Below are 13,303 nucleotides of genomic sequence, written 5' to 3'. Positions count from 1 at the left end.
CGTGCTCACAGCTTTGCGGCCGGAGTGGGCGCGATAGGCTAAAGAAGTTAACATGTTAGGCTCCACGAACGTATCAAATGTCCCAAACAGATGTAAGCGAGGAACGAGCGCGCAAACATGAAACCAAGTAATCAAGCTTTGCTTTTGCATTCTGCTTACAGGCCTTCATTGGACCTTGATATGGTGGGTATGGTAACTACAAGAAGATTCATCGCGGCAAGGAAACAGGCGCGAGTCTACAACTTGGAGGCAGGCCTGGTGGCACCTACGTTTGTGATCTCGTTGTACAATAACCTAGTATCTGTTAGCTCATGTTTCGTGCAGCCTCACTTCGCAAATAACTTACGATGTAAGGAACTCGGCATAGTCTTCGCCAGTGACCTGACCCTCGAAGTACTTGGCCGCAAGGTGAAACTTGTTGCCCTTAGGCGCTTTCTCATTCAACTTATCAGTCTGCTCTTTGAGCAACTTGAGTGCGTACTGCTTGGTAACAGTCTGGCCCTCAGCGGTCTTGACACCGTGCCTTGTCCATTGCCAGAGCTGGGATCTCGAAACCTCGGCGGTAGCAGCGTCCTCCATGAGGTAGTTGATAGGCACACAGCCAACACCGCGAATCCAGGCCTCCATGTAGCTGAGACCGATGTCGAGGTTCTGGCGGATACCAGCCTCGGTGATCTTGCCAGGCACATTCATGTTCAGCAGGTCGTTGGCGGAGATGTTGACGTCCTCGCGGCGGACGTGCATCTGGTTGGGTGTGGGCATGTTCTCGTTGAAGATGTCCGAGGCAATCTTGGCAAGAGCGGGGTGAGCGACCCAGGTACCGTCGTGACCGGCGCGGACCTCGCGGAGCTTGTCGGCCTTGACCTTGGCCATGGCGGCATCATTGGCCTTCTTGTCGTTCTTGATGGGGATCTGGGCAGCCATACCACCCATGGCGTGAACACCACGTGCGTGGCAGGTCTTGATGAGGAGCTTGACATAAGCGTCCATGAAGGGGGAGGTCATTGTGACGGCATCACGGTCGGGTAGGATAAAGTTGGGGTTCTGGCGGAAACGCTTGATGGTATTGAAGATGTAGTCCCAGCGACCGCAGTTCAGGCCGGAGGAGTGGTCACGGAGCTCGTAGATAATCTGATCATGGTTAGCAGCTATCGACCCCGGCAGAACTGTCGTGTCTTACCTCGTCCATCTCGAAGGCAGCAGGAATGGTCTCAATCAGAACGGTACCACGGATGGTTCCACGGCGCATGCCAATGTAGTCTTGACCAAGGTTGAAGACGTCGTTCCAAAGCCTAGCCTCGAGATGCGACTCCATCTTGGGGAGGTAGAAGTATGGGCCGAATCCGCGCTTGACGAGCTCGTGTGCGTTGTTGAAGAAGTACAGACCGAAGTCGAAGAGACCACCAGAGATAGGCTCGCCATCAACAGTGAAGTGCTTCTCCTCGAGGTGCCACCCACGAGCACGGGCGATGAGTGTGGGGAGTGTGCGGTCGGTGCGGAGCTTGTACTCCTTCTCGCCCTGCTTGAAATCGACCTGTCGGCGAATAGCATCGTACAGGTTGGCCTGGCCGTTGATCATGTTGTCCCATGTTGGCGCGCTGGAATCTGGCTGTTGTTAGATCTACGATTTGCTGAGGGGCGTTGATTGCATGTTCACCCTCGAAATCAGCCATATATGTCCAGACGTCAGAGTTTAGTGCATTCACGACCATCTTGCGATCTGTCGGTCCTGTGATCTCGACTCGGCGGTCGACAAGACCGGGAGCTGGTGGTGCTCCCTTCCATGTGGGATCGTCGCGGATGTGCTTGGTCTCAGGGAGGAAATCGAGGAGGTTGCCCTTGTCGAGCTCAGCCTGGCGGAGCACTCTCCTCTGGAGAAGTTCCTTTCGGCGGTTGTTAAATGTGCGGTGGAGAAGAGCAAGGAAAACAGCAGCGTCTTTGCTGAGGATGTGACGATTAGAGTCGTTCAGCTCGCCGAGGATGTTGACCTCGCGGAGGATAGAGTCGGCGCTGGCTGCCATTGCGGTAGTATCTCTATGTGAATTCTGTGTGGTATGCAATTGCGAATATGTTCAAAGTGCAGAAAGTGAGGGCTGCGATGATGTATGCGTGCGGAGAATATTGGGCGGCCAGGCTATATAATGTATGTCACAAACGTCACCCGTCGCGAATCTGGACCGAGGATCTTCTTTGTAAAGTCTGGTGCAGGCTAGGCCGGCTACTGTGAGTGGTGAACCAGCAGCACTGCGCCCGGGCGGAGGGGATGGTTAGAGAGCTCCCAGCTTGTGATGATGCCAAGGTCATGGCTCAACTGCGGGGATAACGCACCCGATCAGCGCAACAGCCCCAGCAACGCTGCCAAATTCTATTCGGTTTCCAATCACCGGAAACGGTGCTGCTTATTGCATGTGGCAAGCTAGGGTCTCGAATTCGCTGAAGGCCGGGATGTTGCAGGGTGGTAGCGCCAATTCGCGGGTACTGACGGAAGTCGCGATCTGATCTCACGCAATCTTCGACTGGGCGGGAGACAGCCCGAGGCCCTTTCAGTCCGTTGGAGCGCATTCAATTTCCGGCAGTCGCTAATGCAAATCATTTTACAGAGCCTGATCGAGTAACAAGAATGGTGCAGGTTACAGATAGCTACCAGCGCCGCACATCGGCTGCGAGGCGTGGGCATGACGGGCTCCTGACGTTACGGTAAGACTTGGAGGTTGGCCGTCGCAAAAGCGGACAGTAAGTCTAACTGCAACATCCTCAGAGGACAATGCGACGCAGGTCCAGATATAATGACTGTGTGTATGGCATCTATAACTTTTACAATAACTTTCGAGATCGCCCTTTCCTTCTTATAACCGCTCTGCCGGCATACCATTGCGTTCCGGCTCATATCCCCTCGTTGAAGCTGACACAACAATCTAGGCGAGGCGACCGATGACTTACTTGTTGTGCTTGACATTGATGTCGCGGATGAAGATGGTGCAGACGAGAGCCAACGACAGCATGCAGATGATGGTGACGACTCATGAGCATGAGCCTTTGCGAGCCACCATGGTCCATAAGCCAGATCGATACCCAGGCGTTCAGGAGAGCCCCACTTGTACGACAGTTGCTTGGGCAGAGCAGCGTAGATGTCGTTGACATTGACACTGGAAGGTATTCCCACGTGCTTGACAAGATTTTCGCGGAAGGTAGCTGTCCATATTGCAGCGTTGACTGTAGGACCGGCAGCGCTACCAATGAAGCAAAAGAGGTTGAGGACAGCAAGGATGAGGGCAATATGTTGATGATCAGAGGGCGCCATCATAGCGAGCTCACCGCCGATGACAATGTTTCTTCCCGCCACGGCGGTGAAGACTGGGTCATCACAATGTAAGCCGATGCTGGTACCGGGCTGGTGGAAGTGGATTATGAGACCGATCGCGAGGATATCGAGTGGCACCATGAAGTATGTGAGAGTCCACTCAAAGCGCCCAGTGTATCTAATAAGATGACCAAGGAAGAAGAAGGACCATCCGGATTGGACACATAAGACCTGAGTCACGTACGAAGCCTCGGTGACGCTCGGGTTCCAGACAACCTGCAGCAAGGAAGAAGAGCACGACCCCCATACCGAGCTGTTGAAGTATATGCAAACGAACATGCAGCCAGCGCTGAAGACGGTGCGGTCCAAAAGCAACCCGTAGGGAATAAAGGTGACTGGGGCGAAGAACTCCTCCCAGACGGGAAAGGCAATCAGAAGAAAGAAGCCAAAAATGATCATGCAGATATCATGGGCGACCTCCATTGCTCGTCTTGACAGGACCACAAGCTGAACTGCCACAATACTAGAGCCATTCCAGCTATTAAGTGATGTTATGAATAATTTTGCTAACTAGCTGATTTTTAGGAAATGAATTGACTGGAAGATTGATCGTGTCTCTAAAGACCTTTCACATCTGCAGCAGCCAATGGCTTGTCTAGGAAGACTACCAATTAGTTTCCCACAAACATAACATACATAGTCCCTTAGTGTCTGCGCCTAACATGTAGCGCCACCCAATATTCATCAAACGATTAAATTTACTCCAGTCTGAAGTGAAGCCTCATCCTCACATCTCTTATTCCCCAATGACCTACTAGACTTCACGGTGTGAATTGACCTTAGCCTGCAGTCGTTTGTAGCGGTGTGTGAGTTGTTTATATCGCTTCCAAGAAGCACCTACAGCGCTCAGTGGCTGTCGGCGATGGCGTCGCGAGGCTAGGAACTGGATAGACCTTGGGGAGACTCGCCTCTGTACCAACGTAATTACAACTCAAGCCTTGACTGCCTCCCGGAACCGTGTAATCGGAGGAGCCTCGTGAGAGAGAGCAAGATGGGGTCGATGGCGCCAGCAAGGATGAGCCTTCGTAGTCGTCGTGGCCAGCAGTCGTGTACGTGGATTCATATGTAACGTGCAAGATCTAGAGCAGGGACGACCGGGCGGACTCATTGACCAATTTGTGGTCAATTCAAAGGGCAAGAGGGCATCCTGTCGAATTCCCAGTGGGAAAGTTGAAGAAAGGAGACCGAAGATCGGTGCAATGGTGGGATCCAATCAAGGTGCGTGTTGAAAAATGTGGTTTTACAGGTTACGAAATAACAAGCACGGGGCTCACGTGTTTGTTAGAGCAAATGCTGGCTGTCACTTGTAGCTTTTCAGGTTTCCAGTGTCTAATGGCAATGCTTTTGGCCGAGTGGTCAAAGTTTATTAGAAGATATATGTCAGTAGAGCCAATATGGTTGAAGTGACGCCGTGCATTCCCAGATCAAAGAAGGAAGATCTTAGCTTTGGCAATGGTATTGAATTGACAAATATTGTGCTTGTTGGTGACGCGCGGGTTTTCTTCGGCTCGTACAGCGGCAGGCCCTAGTTGTTGGTTTGGGGGTCAAGTACCTCAAGCCGTGACAGGAGCCGCTTCTGCTGCTGGAAGCGAGACTGGCTTGACTGTGGCATAGTTGTCAGTTTTGCGCATGCTTGATACTACTGTACCAGATACTTACGTTCGGGCTTCAGACTGTAGTTGCAGACTCCACCGGAGGAGCATCTACCATTCAGGTTATCGAGCGATTTGAACGATCCATTCGCATCGTAACGCTCAAAGATGTTGGAAATCGGCGCACCTGGCTCCACTCCATGAATGAGCCTTAACTTGAAATCATTTACCCTCGCAGTAGCGCCAGTACCTGGGAAGATCTGGATGGCGAAGTAGCCCTGTTCCGAGTATTCGCAGGGCCAAGTGCGATCTTCGGGCGACTCTTGCCTAAACCATCTGGCCTCGCAATTAACGCCTTGAAGACCTGCTGGAACAGTCCCATTGTGTGTGCCCTGAGTAAAGCTGTACGAGTTGGGATCGGTGAAATTCGCTCGAATATAGCTCCCTACAAGCATGATCAGCGCAACAGACATGCAATCATTAGGTGGAGGCCTCATACAGGGAGTACTGCCAGGACGACCTGGCGGACTGTTGGTAACAAGAGCGTTTAATTCGAAGGGGGAGAGGCCCTCTTGACGGATATCCAGAGGCAAAGCCGAGGCAAACATTCCAAGAGTCAGAGAAGCAGCACAAATAAAGCCGAGGAAACGCATCTTGGACTGCGGCGAGAAAGGTTGTGGACCTTCGTGATCCCGCAGATTCTAAGGCTGCAATACCAAGGGTCGGCAACTTTATACGTTCTATAGCCAGATTCCGCTTCTCTGAGCGACACCGGTGAAGACGGCTAAGCGAGGAGCATCTCTGTAGTCATACCACAGAACAAGGTATGCGGCCCCCAAGCTTGTATCGAAACAATATAGATGATACATAGGTGCTTACATGTGGAGTCCTTCGCGGCCCGTACGGAGACACATCTTCCAGGTACCAGTTACACAACCAGATTTAATGCCTAAAAAAGGTACCATGGGCCGATATTGTTACGGGCATCTTGCCATCGTGTGAAGGTGATGTCGCAGCTTGCCCCACACAACTAAGGCTCTGCAGACTGTGTCGGGGGTACCCAGTTGATGGCTCAATCGGTCGCAGCATCTGGAGCAGTCCGATGGTCAGCTTGCTGGTTGCGCGGTACTGCGAAGAGGTGGCTCGGCTCCTAATGTAACGGTTGAGAGGAGAAGCAGATCACGTGTTGTTGGCGGTGGTCTGGTGCTACTTCCTCATGTTGTTGAACACCTCTTACCTCAGCTGCATCACAAACACGTCATCAAAACAGACCCCGCAGCGAGCCTTGGAGAGCAAAGATACAAGCAGAACAACAACACAGAAGAACACAATACACTCGTTATATACATTTGCCCTTGATACCGCAACACCTAATGACTGGGGACGTCTGTTTTGGGCGCGTGTTACAGACATTTCGACCTGGTGACATGTGCCAACGTCGTGAACGAAGCACCTGAATCTGAAATGCCAGGAACAGTCTTTGTTGGTGTTGTTTCTGAACTCACTGTAGTGTTGGTGGCCACTGGCTTGAAGGGAGAGCCACGGTGGGGCGCGCACAGGCCAGCACCAAGACTCGCTTAGCGGTAGCACCTTCCCAGGTCGAAAATACCTTCCCACAGCAAACGCATTTTCGACCTCGACAAGCCGACTAACCCAACAGACGACCCCAAAGGTACGCTTCACACCACCGAACCCGACGATACACCAGAGCCTGCCCGCATTGCGATCTCAAGACTACCCTGCGAATACACTCTTCGACCTGCACACCGCTCAGCAACGTACCGGCGCACGCGATATCACCAATCGTCACGGCTTCATACGTTTGCTAGCGGCGTGGACAAGGGAGGCAGAACGTTCGCATTGGAAGTCTCGAGGCAATTGCTGCAGCTCTAGCCCACAAGATATTGGAAGAACAAGGGCTAACAGAGTGAACAGCAGTCTTCTGTAAACCGCAAATATGGGGTATCTATGCACGCCCACCTCGTCTCCCAATACCAAAGCTGACTTGTCCCAGTATCTCTCGCGACTCTCGCCACAAGCGCTCCGCTTCCGGTGCGAAGCGCGCATACTACCGCAAGAAGAGGTAAGCAAGCTTCTTGCATAAACCGATCGCATCTCAAGTCATGTTTCTAACATGGCTTCAGGGCTTTCGAGAAGGGCCGCCAGCCTGCCAACACCCGTATTGGCGCTAAGCGTGTCCACCTCGTCCGCACCCGTGGCGGCAACCGCAAGTTCCGCGCCCTCCGTCTCGATGCCGGTAACTTCTCCTGGGGTTCCGAGGGTATCGCCAAGAAGACCCGTGTCATCGGTGTCGTCTACCACCCTTCCAACAACGAGCTCGTCCGTACCAACACCCTGACCCGCTCCGCCGTTGTCCAGATCGATGCCGCTCCCTTTAGGCAGTGGTACGAGGCCCACTACGGCCAGTCCCTTGGCCGCAAGAGGCAGGCCAAGTCTGGCGAGAAGGTCGAGGACATCAAGAAGTCCAACTCCGTCGCCAAGAAGCAGGCTGAGCGTCTCTCCGGCTCCGGCAAGATCGACTCTGCCGTCGAGAAGCAGTTCGAGGCTGGTCGTCTGTACGCTGTTGTCGCTTCCCGTCCCGGTCAGTCAGGCCGTTGCGACGGTTACGTCCTTGAGGGTGAGGAGCTCGCTTTCTACCAGCGTCTCCTTAAGAAGTAAGGGTGATGTTTGGGGATCCTTCGGTGCATTGGTCAGGTCACAAAAGGTGTTTAGTCATGTATCTGGTCTGCACAAGCGCAGAACTTCGAATGAACAAGGCATGATAATGCCACTTCTCTAGATACCACGAGTATATGAATCTCGATTTCAACGTTACGTGGTCATTTCCTGCCATTTCACCAATTTGAGGCTCACATAATGCTCATTGCAGGACATGGTAAAACGACATTTGACATGTGCCTTTGGCGGCTCACATTGTCCAACCTTGTGGACTTTTGTACATTCGCTCTTTCTTCCTGTGGAAAAGTGCAGGCATTTAGCACGCTAGTGGGGACACCGAGCCGGCGACCCACCCACCGGCGTTCATTATTCACTTCTCCAACAACACCAGATAAGATGGCCCGAGACACCGACGACTGCCGAAGCTATTTACAAGAGGAGGGGCAGAGTGTTTGCATTCGTCAGCACATCAGAAGCCGATTGGAGCGACATCGGTAGCTCCCATGCTCTCATGGCCCACTGGTGGTTGACGTGCTTGAGCTTGCAGCTGTCGACATTTGACACTCGCAACGAGGAACTTTATAAAGAGAAGCAACGTTGGCTGTCATGACTCTTTTATCGAAACAACACCAGCTTTTGAGCAACACAAATCAAATCCGCCGGCATGCCTACAGAATTCATATCTCTAGCGTTCCCCAACGCTTCCACGGAATTGGAGCCCATCCTGGGCGCACCCATCGACCCTGACTTCCTGAAGAGATACGCTCAAAATCTGGATGATTATGGCTTCAACTATACCCTCCAGCCTTATGACTCATCATACTTCGACCCTTTTACAACCGGTGCTACCATTGCCACCCACACCAAAAACCTCAAGGTCATCATTGCACTTCGGCCCAACACAGTCTACCCGACAGTAGCGGCCAAGTCTCTAGCAACTCTTGACCAGCTCTCCAAAGGCCGCGCAGTCGTCCACTTCATCGCCGGTGGCAGCGACGTCGAGCAGGCCAGGGAAGGCGACTTCCTAGGCAAAGATGAGCGCTACGGTCGTCTCGAAGAGTACATCAAGATCCTCAAGCGCGCATGGGAGTCCCCGGAGCCCTTCGACTGGGAAGGTAAATATTACCAATTCAAGCAATTCAGCAACCGCGTTCGGCCAGTCAATGGCAAGAGCATCCCGATTTCAGTCGGTGGCAGCAGTGACGAAGCGTATCGCATTGGTGGTTCGCTGGCCGACATCTTTGGCCTATGGGGTGAGCCGTTGAAGGAGACGAAGCAGCAGATTGACAGGATTTACGCCGAGGCTGAGAAGGCTGGAAGGACGGATAAGCCGCGGATTTGGGTCACTTTCAGGCCCATCGTGGCGGAGACTGAGGAGTTGGCGTGGCAGAAGGCACACAAGACACTCGAGGCACTGCAGACGCACCGTGTCGCTGGCCTGGGCAAGGTGCCTGCCAATGCTCCCGCGCCACAGAACGTTGGTAGCCAGAGACTGCTCGATATCGCGAAGAAGGGCGAGGTCCAAGACAGGGCCTTGTGGTATCCTACTGTCACAGCGACGAATGCAAGAGGAGCTTCGACTGCGCTGGTAGGAAGCTACCAAACTGTTATCGATTCGATTCTGGACTATGTCGACCTTGGTTGCGAACTCATCTCCATCCGTGGGTACGACAATCTCAATGATGCGATTGATTACGGAAGGTACATCCTGCCGGGTGTAAGGAAAGAGTTGGAGAAGAGGGAAGGTGCGACTCGGAACGGAAATGGCATCGTGAACAAGGTTGCTGAGGCTGTCGAGGGTGTGACGGTGCGCGACGGCTAGACATGATTTTGGAGTTAAGTGAAGCCACACGAACTGTGTCCTAACCATTTTTGCACGATCGGGTTGGCGAGGTCCAGTTCTACCCCCTATCATTTCATGAATCTGTCACAGAATCTTCACTTACAACCTTTCAGACTTGTCTCTCGTGACTCAGCTGTATAAAGTGGTCCGCAGAATGCTATGTTTCAGTCCTTTTGGTACTAGAAACTCCTGTCACTGTCGACCTCAACCTCACCTATGCATCAAGTCAGTGCTCCCGTTTGCACTGTCCACATATCTCAAAGCGTTGTCTCGAGTACTCGCGCCCTCGTTTCTCGCTAGTTGCATTGTCATTCAGACCCACAAGTTTGATACCATCCTCTTCATCAAGGTAACGTGATGAGTTGATGTCATCGTCCTCTCTATGTTCGCTTGTAGCTTCAACTTTGCTTCCATCTCCTATTGATCGACTCGGCAACCAAGGCCTGCGTGCGAGTCCTGCTGCGATTAGTCTGCCGAGAGCGACAGGAAGCCTTTGAGTCCATCGGTACGCGTATGCTGCTCGGCAAAGGCGACCTGAAAAGAGCGGCGCCTTGGCAGACTGGCGGAACGAGAGAAGAGGACGATTGCAAGCACTGGGACAGCGAAGGTGAGGTTGAGAAGGGCGCTGGGGAGTGCAGAGGGCCTGGTCAAGGGCCGATTGCGGACTCAGATTATTCTGCTGAAGAGGGTGGAGGGGTTTTGTTGGCGAAGGGGAAGGGTGTGTGTTCGCGGCAGCGGTTTGAGGTCTACGGACAGTGCGGCAGAGAGTGTGATGTGCTGCAGAATGGGAGGGAGAGTTTTCGCTGGCATTCTGGTGGGTTCTTGTTTGTGCTTTTTGATGTGAATATGCCGATGTAGAGACTAGGTGAGAGCGAAGTGGATTGGGACAGTGGGTCATGGGATGATCGCAATGAGGAGATGCACGGTACGATCGACGATGAGAGATCTAGAATCAACTACCCGAAGGGGCTCAGATGGTCGTGTTGCGATAAGGTACACAATGGCAGAGGCTGTAAGACGGCACCGTATCGACCTGACCGAGCGGACAGAGTGAGGGGGTCGTGACCTGTAACGATCCTTCGGTTTCATCGTGTCGAAGTATATAGCACCATATCCTTCCAGCGCTGCGCTACACGTGCGCGCTCGACTAACACCCAAATCCTCATGAAGTTCATCTCATGCATTTCTGGCCTTCTTACTACTATCGTATCCGGTCAGTGAGGCCCTTCCTCGCACCCCGCCTCATCTCCACGTGCCTCGCAGCAAGACCATATAAACGCTTCTAGGAAGTCCTTTCGCATCCCCGGGGTATCAAATTCCTCTGCACAACCACATTCGCCGTTCTCACCCTACTCACAGTGATCCAAATGAGCCGGCCCGAGGAAGCCATCACCATTGGCGGGGTCGGGAGAACCCATGGCTCCTATTTCGAAGTCAGCGTGAACCAGCGACGTGTCGAGTATCTCCGCTGACGCCCAGATTCCTCGGCGAGAGCGGAAATGCACTCGTATATCACGATTACGTCTCTTAAGAGCGGACGGAGACGCTGAGCATGGGTGGATGCGATGATGGTGGAGAGCTTGTCGCGGTATTGCTGGAGGGTTCTAGCGCAGGAGTTCCTGGTAAAAGGCGGCATGAAAAGGTGGAATGAGTAAAGTGGCAGGGAGGTGTTGAGATGGTCTATAGAGAAGATGGAGGGGAGGAAGGAGGGAAGTGAAGCGTCAACGATCAAAGTTCAAGATGGCTAGTAGTGCAGAGACCATTACTTCTTGCGCTAACAGGGTATGTAATGTTCTATCTAGCTCAAAAGTGACCAAAAGTTTTCAAACTGTTGTCGACTATAATGCAGCATGTCGTTGGTTCAATGCCCTCCTGATCGGTGTAGACGTGGTTTGACACCAGGGTCTACTTCCTTCCGCTCCTTCTGCAAACAGTGACCTGCATGTACCAACCGGCAAATCATAATTGCAACGTCAAAATCGCGAATGCCTCCATGACCCGAATCCGTGTTTGCTTAGGCAACGCAAAGAACAGAAAGGGCGTGATATCGTATCGAAAAGAACGGCGCGTGAAAGCTGGTCGAGACCATTGAGATCCGATAGATCTGAGCGTGTTTAGTGTTTCGATGAGAAGACCTGAAGACCGCAGACTACCGTCCGCCCTTCTTCAACAGCTCCCAAGACTCCACCAGAGCATTTCTGAGCTCCTCATGCTTGGATTGCTCGATCTTGGTGCTGTCAGTTATGGAAATACCAGTGAATTCGGTCAAGGCGCCTGAGCTGCCATCATACGTCTTGCCACTGAAGAGGACTCGCAGATTGAGGCACGTTGGGATCGTCCTGTCCCTGGGTTTGACTCCGTCGAAGAGATCATCAGCGAGGTCACGTTGCAGTCGCTTGATGTACGTGACCCAGTTCTCGCTCTTCTTCCTGCTCCATTTACGGCCGAAACCCTTGGTCGCTGAGTCCATCTCCAGTATGAGGGTTAGGGTATCGAGACCTCGGTAGTAGTTTCGCATAACGTTATAGCCCCCACTGAGCAGCCAGTCAAGGTCGTAGAAGGTGCGTACGCGGATGTTAAGTCTGATAACGAGGCGCTGGTAGCCTGGCGGGAACAACGGTATGCTAAAGTCAGGCTCTGGGGTTTGCTCATTGCTGGGCTTCACAACTTCAAACTCATTCTTGCTGTACATGACAGCTCGTGCCTCGCTGAAGATCTCTTTGCTTGCACGAAGGATATTCAGGTTGATGTTTGCGAATCGAGAGAAGTGGGTTTTAAAACCGTCAACCTTGGTCTGGGCGAGATCGAAGGCAATGCCGGGCAGGAGCTCACGCCGCTCAGCGTATAAGAAGGCCTTCTTCTCGTCGTGGTATACCGTATGCTTTTGGCGCACGCAGATGATTGCCGGAATGACCAAGAGGTGCCCGTAGATCATGTTACGAACAGATAGTGGCAACTTTAGAAAAGGGAATGGCCCAGACGGCAAGACAGCGACGAAGGTGGTGGTGGAAGCACTCTGGGCTTTGGGACCCTCAAAGCGCGCAGCACCAGGAGTAGTTGATGACGCCGACGTGGCAAAGTCTCCAGCTGAGCACTCGCTCTCCGAAGTTGATGAGCTGTCGTCCGCTAGATGTGAGCGCGTGGTGCTCTCATTTTCGGACTGAGCGTCTGACCCTTCGTTCAAGTCTTTGAAATACTCACCCAACAACTCTCCTTCGTGGACGTGGCTCTTGTTTTGGCGTCTAGGGTTGGTAGGAGATTCTTGTGGCACTACAAACAGCTCTCGCTTGCGAAGACCACCAGTCGAAGGCGGAGTCAGCAGGCCGGTACGTCGTGGAGGCGTCGACGGTCGAGGAGTCGAGGGATTCATTTTGCTGGTGCACGAAGTAGACTTGCTATCTTGAGCTGAGTCTTCCTACCCAGGTCGTGAGGCGGGACTGAACGAAGAAGTGGGGAGTTCAACCCCTCTTATATCGCGCGAACAGTGGTGGTGAAGTCAACCCAGGCTCCAACGCTAAGCATGGTGCTGCTGGGCTCGAGGTCTCACTCACCGTCGAGTAAGCTCGAGCCATGGCGAGGTGAAGGAGAAAGATGTCCGTAGCTGCGGGTGGGCGGTTTAAGCGGGGTTCAATCGACTGATAGTTGACGCTGGATGTGAGGTTGAATTCTCGATGCTGGACTGCGCGTTTGTGCGGTACTCAAGGAAGCTACAACTGTGAGTAGTAGAGGTCCAACAAGCGCGCCGAGAAATGCGGTCCACGGCTGATCTTGTAGATGAACACCAACTAAATTGCTCTTCTCGAATCATCTAGAGTACACAATCCTACC

The 13,303-nt window shown here is 52.8% G+C and overlaps 6 protein-coding genes across 6 annotated transcripts; 2 read left to right on the top strand and 4 right to left on the bottom strand.

Annotated features, from left to right (window-relative positions):
• Positions 1-31: 31 nt before the first annotated feature.
• M421DRAFT_419734 (malate synthase) lies at positions 32-2,260 on the bottom strand. Its single transcript, XM_033592232.1, has 4 exons — positions 1,658-2,260; positions 1,181-1,605; positions 347-1,131; positions 32-294 (listed from the first exon to the last, which is right to left on the bottom strand). The coding sequence occupies exons 1-4, from the start codon at positions 2,019-2,021 to the stop codon at positions 237-239; spliced, it is 1,632 nt and encodes a 543-aa protein (XP_033449461.1). The 5' UTR covers positions 2,022-2,260; the 3' UTR covers positions 32-236.
• A 403-nt stretch (positions 2,261-2,663) lies between these two features.
• Positions 2,664-3,819, bottom strand: M421DRAFT_419733 (uncharacterized protein). Its single transcript, XM_033592231.1, has one exon. It carries the CDS (start codon positions 3,782-3,784, stop codon positions 2,693-2,695), a length of 1,092 nt encoding a protein of 363 aa, XP_033449460.1. The 5' UTR covers positions 3,785-3,819; the 3' UTR covers positions 2,664-2,692.
• A 1,095-nt stretch (positions 3,820-4,914) lies between these two features.
• Positions 4,915-5,606, bottom strand: M421DRAFT_91715 (uncharacterized protein; the record flags this gene model as incomplete). The annotated part of the gene is made up of 3 exons (XM_033597972.1): positions 4,915-4,964; positions 5,021-5,398; positions 5,453-5,606. 3 exons carry the CDS (start codon positions 5,604-5,606, stop codon positions 4,915-4,917), a joined length of 582 nt encoding a protein of 193 aa, XP_033449459.1.
• A 970-nt stretch (positions 5,607-6,576) lies between these two features.
• On the top strand, positions 6,577-7,821 carry M421DRAFT_419729 (ribosomal protein S8e). Its single transcript, XM_033592230.1, has 4 exons — positions 6,577-6,625; positions 6,889-6,915; positions 6,968-7,036; positions 7,098-7,821. Exons 2-4 carry the CDS (start codon positions 6,911-6,913, stop codon positions 7,630-7,632), a joined length of 609 nt encoding a protein of 202 aa, XP_033449458.1. The 5' UTR covers positions 6,577-6,625; positions 6,889-6,910; the 3' UTR covers positions 7,633-7,821.
• A 212-nt stretch (positions 7,822-8,033) lies between these two features.
• M421DRAFT_419728 (bacterial luciferase-like protein) lies at positions 8,034-9,628 on the top strand. Its single transcript, XM_033592229.1, has one exon. It carries the CDS (start codon positions 8,297-8,299, stop codon positions 9,452-9,454), a length of 1,158 nt encoding a protein of 385 aa, XP_033449457.1. The 5' UTR covers positions 8,034-8,296; the 3' UTR covers positions 9,455-9,628.
• A 1,633-nt stretch (positions 9,629-11,261) lies between these two features.
• Positions 11,262-13,012, bottom strand: M421DRAFT_390023 (uncharacterized protein). Its single transcript, XM_033589975.1, has 2 exons — positions 12,637-13,012; positions 11,262-12,573 (listed from the first exon to the last, which is right to left on the bottom strand). Exons 1-2 carry the CDS (start codon positions 12,843-12,845, stop codon positions 11,625-11,627), a joined length of 1,158 nt encoding a protein of 385 aa, XP_033449456.1. The 5' UTR covers positions 12,846-13,012; the 3' UTR covers positions 11,262-11,624.
• Between the last annotated feature and the right edge of the window lie 291 nt (positions 13,013-13,303).

Source organism: Didymella exigua, assembly GCF_010094145.1.
Source record: "Didymella exigua CBS 183.55 unplaced genomic scaffold M421scaffold_11, whole genome shotgun sequence".
Classification (NCBI taxonomy): Eukaryota; Fungi; Ascomycota; class Dothideomycetes; order Pleosporales; family Didymellaceae; genus Didymella; species Didymella exigua.
Note: the sequence above shows the minus strand (reverse complement) of the source record. Positions and strands in the feature narration are given on the sequence as shown.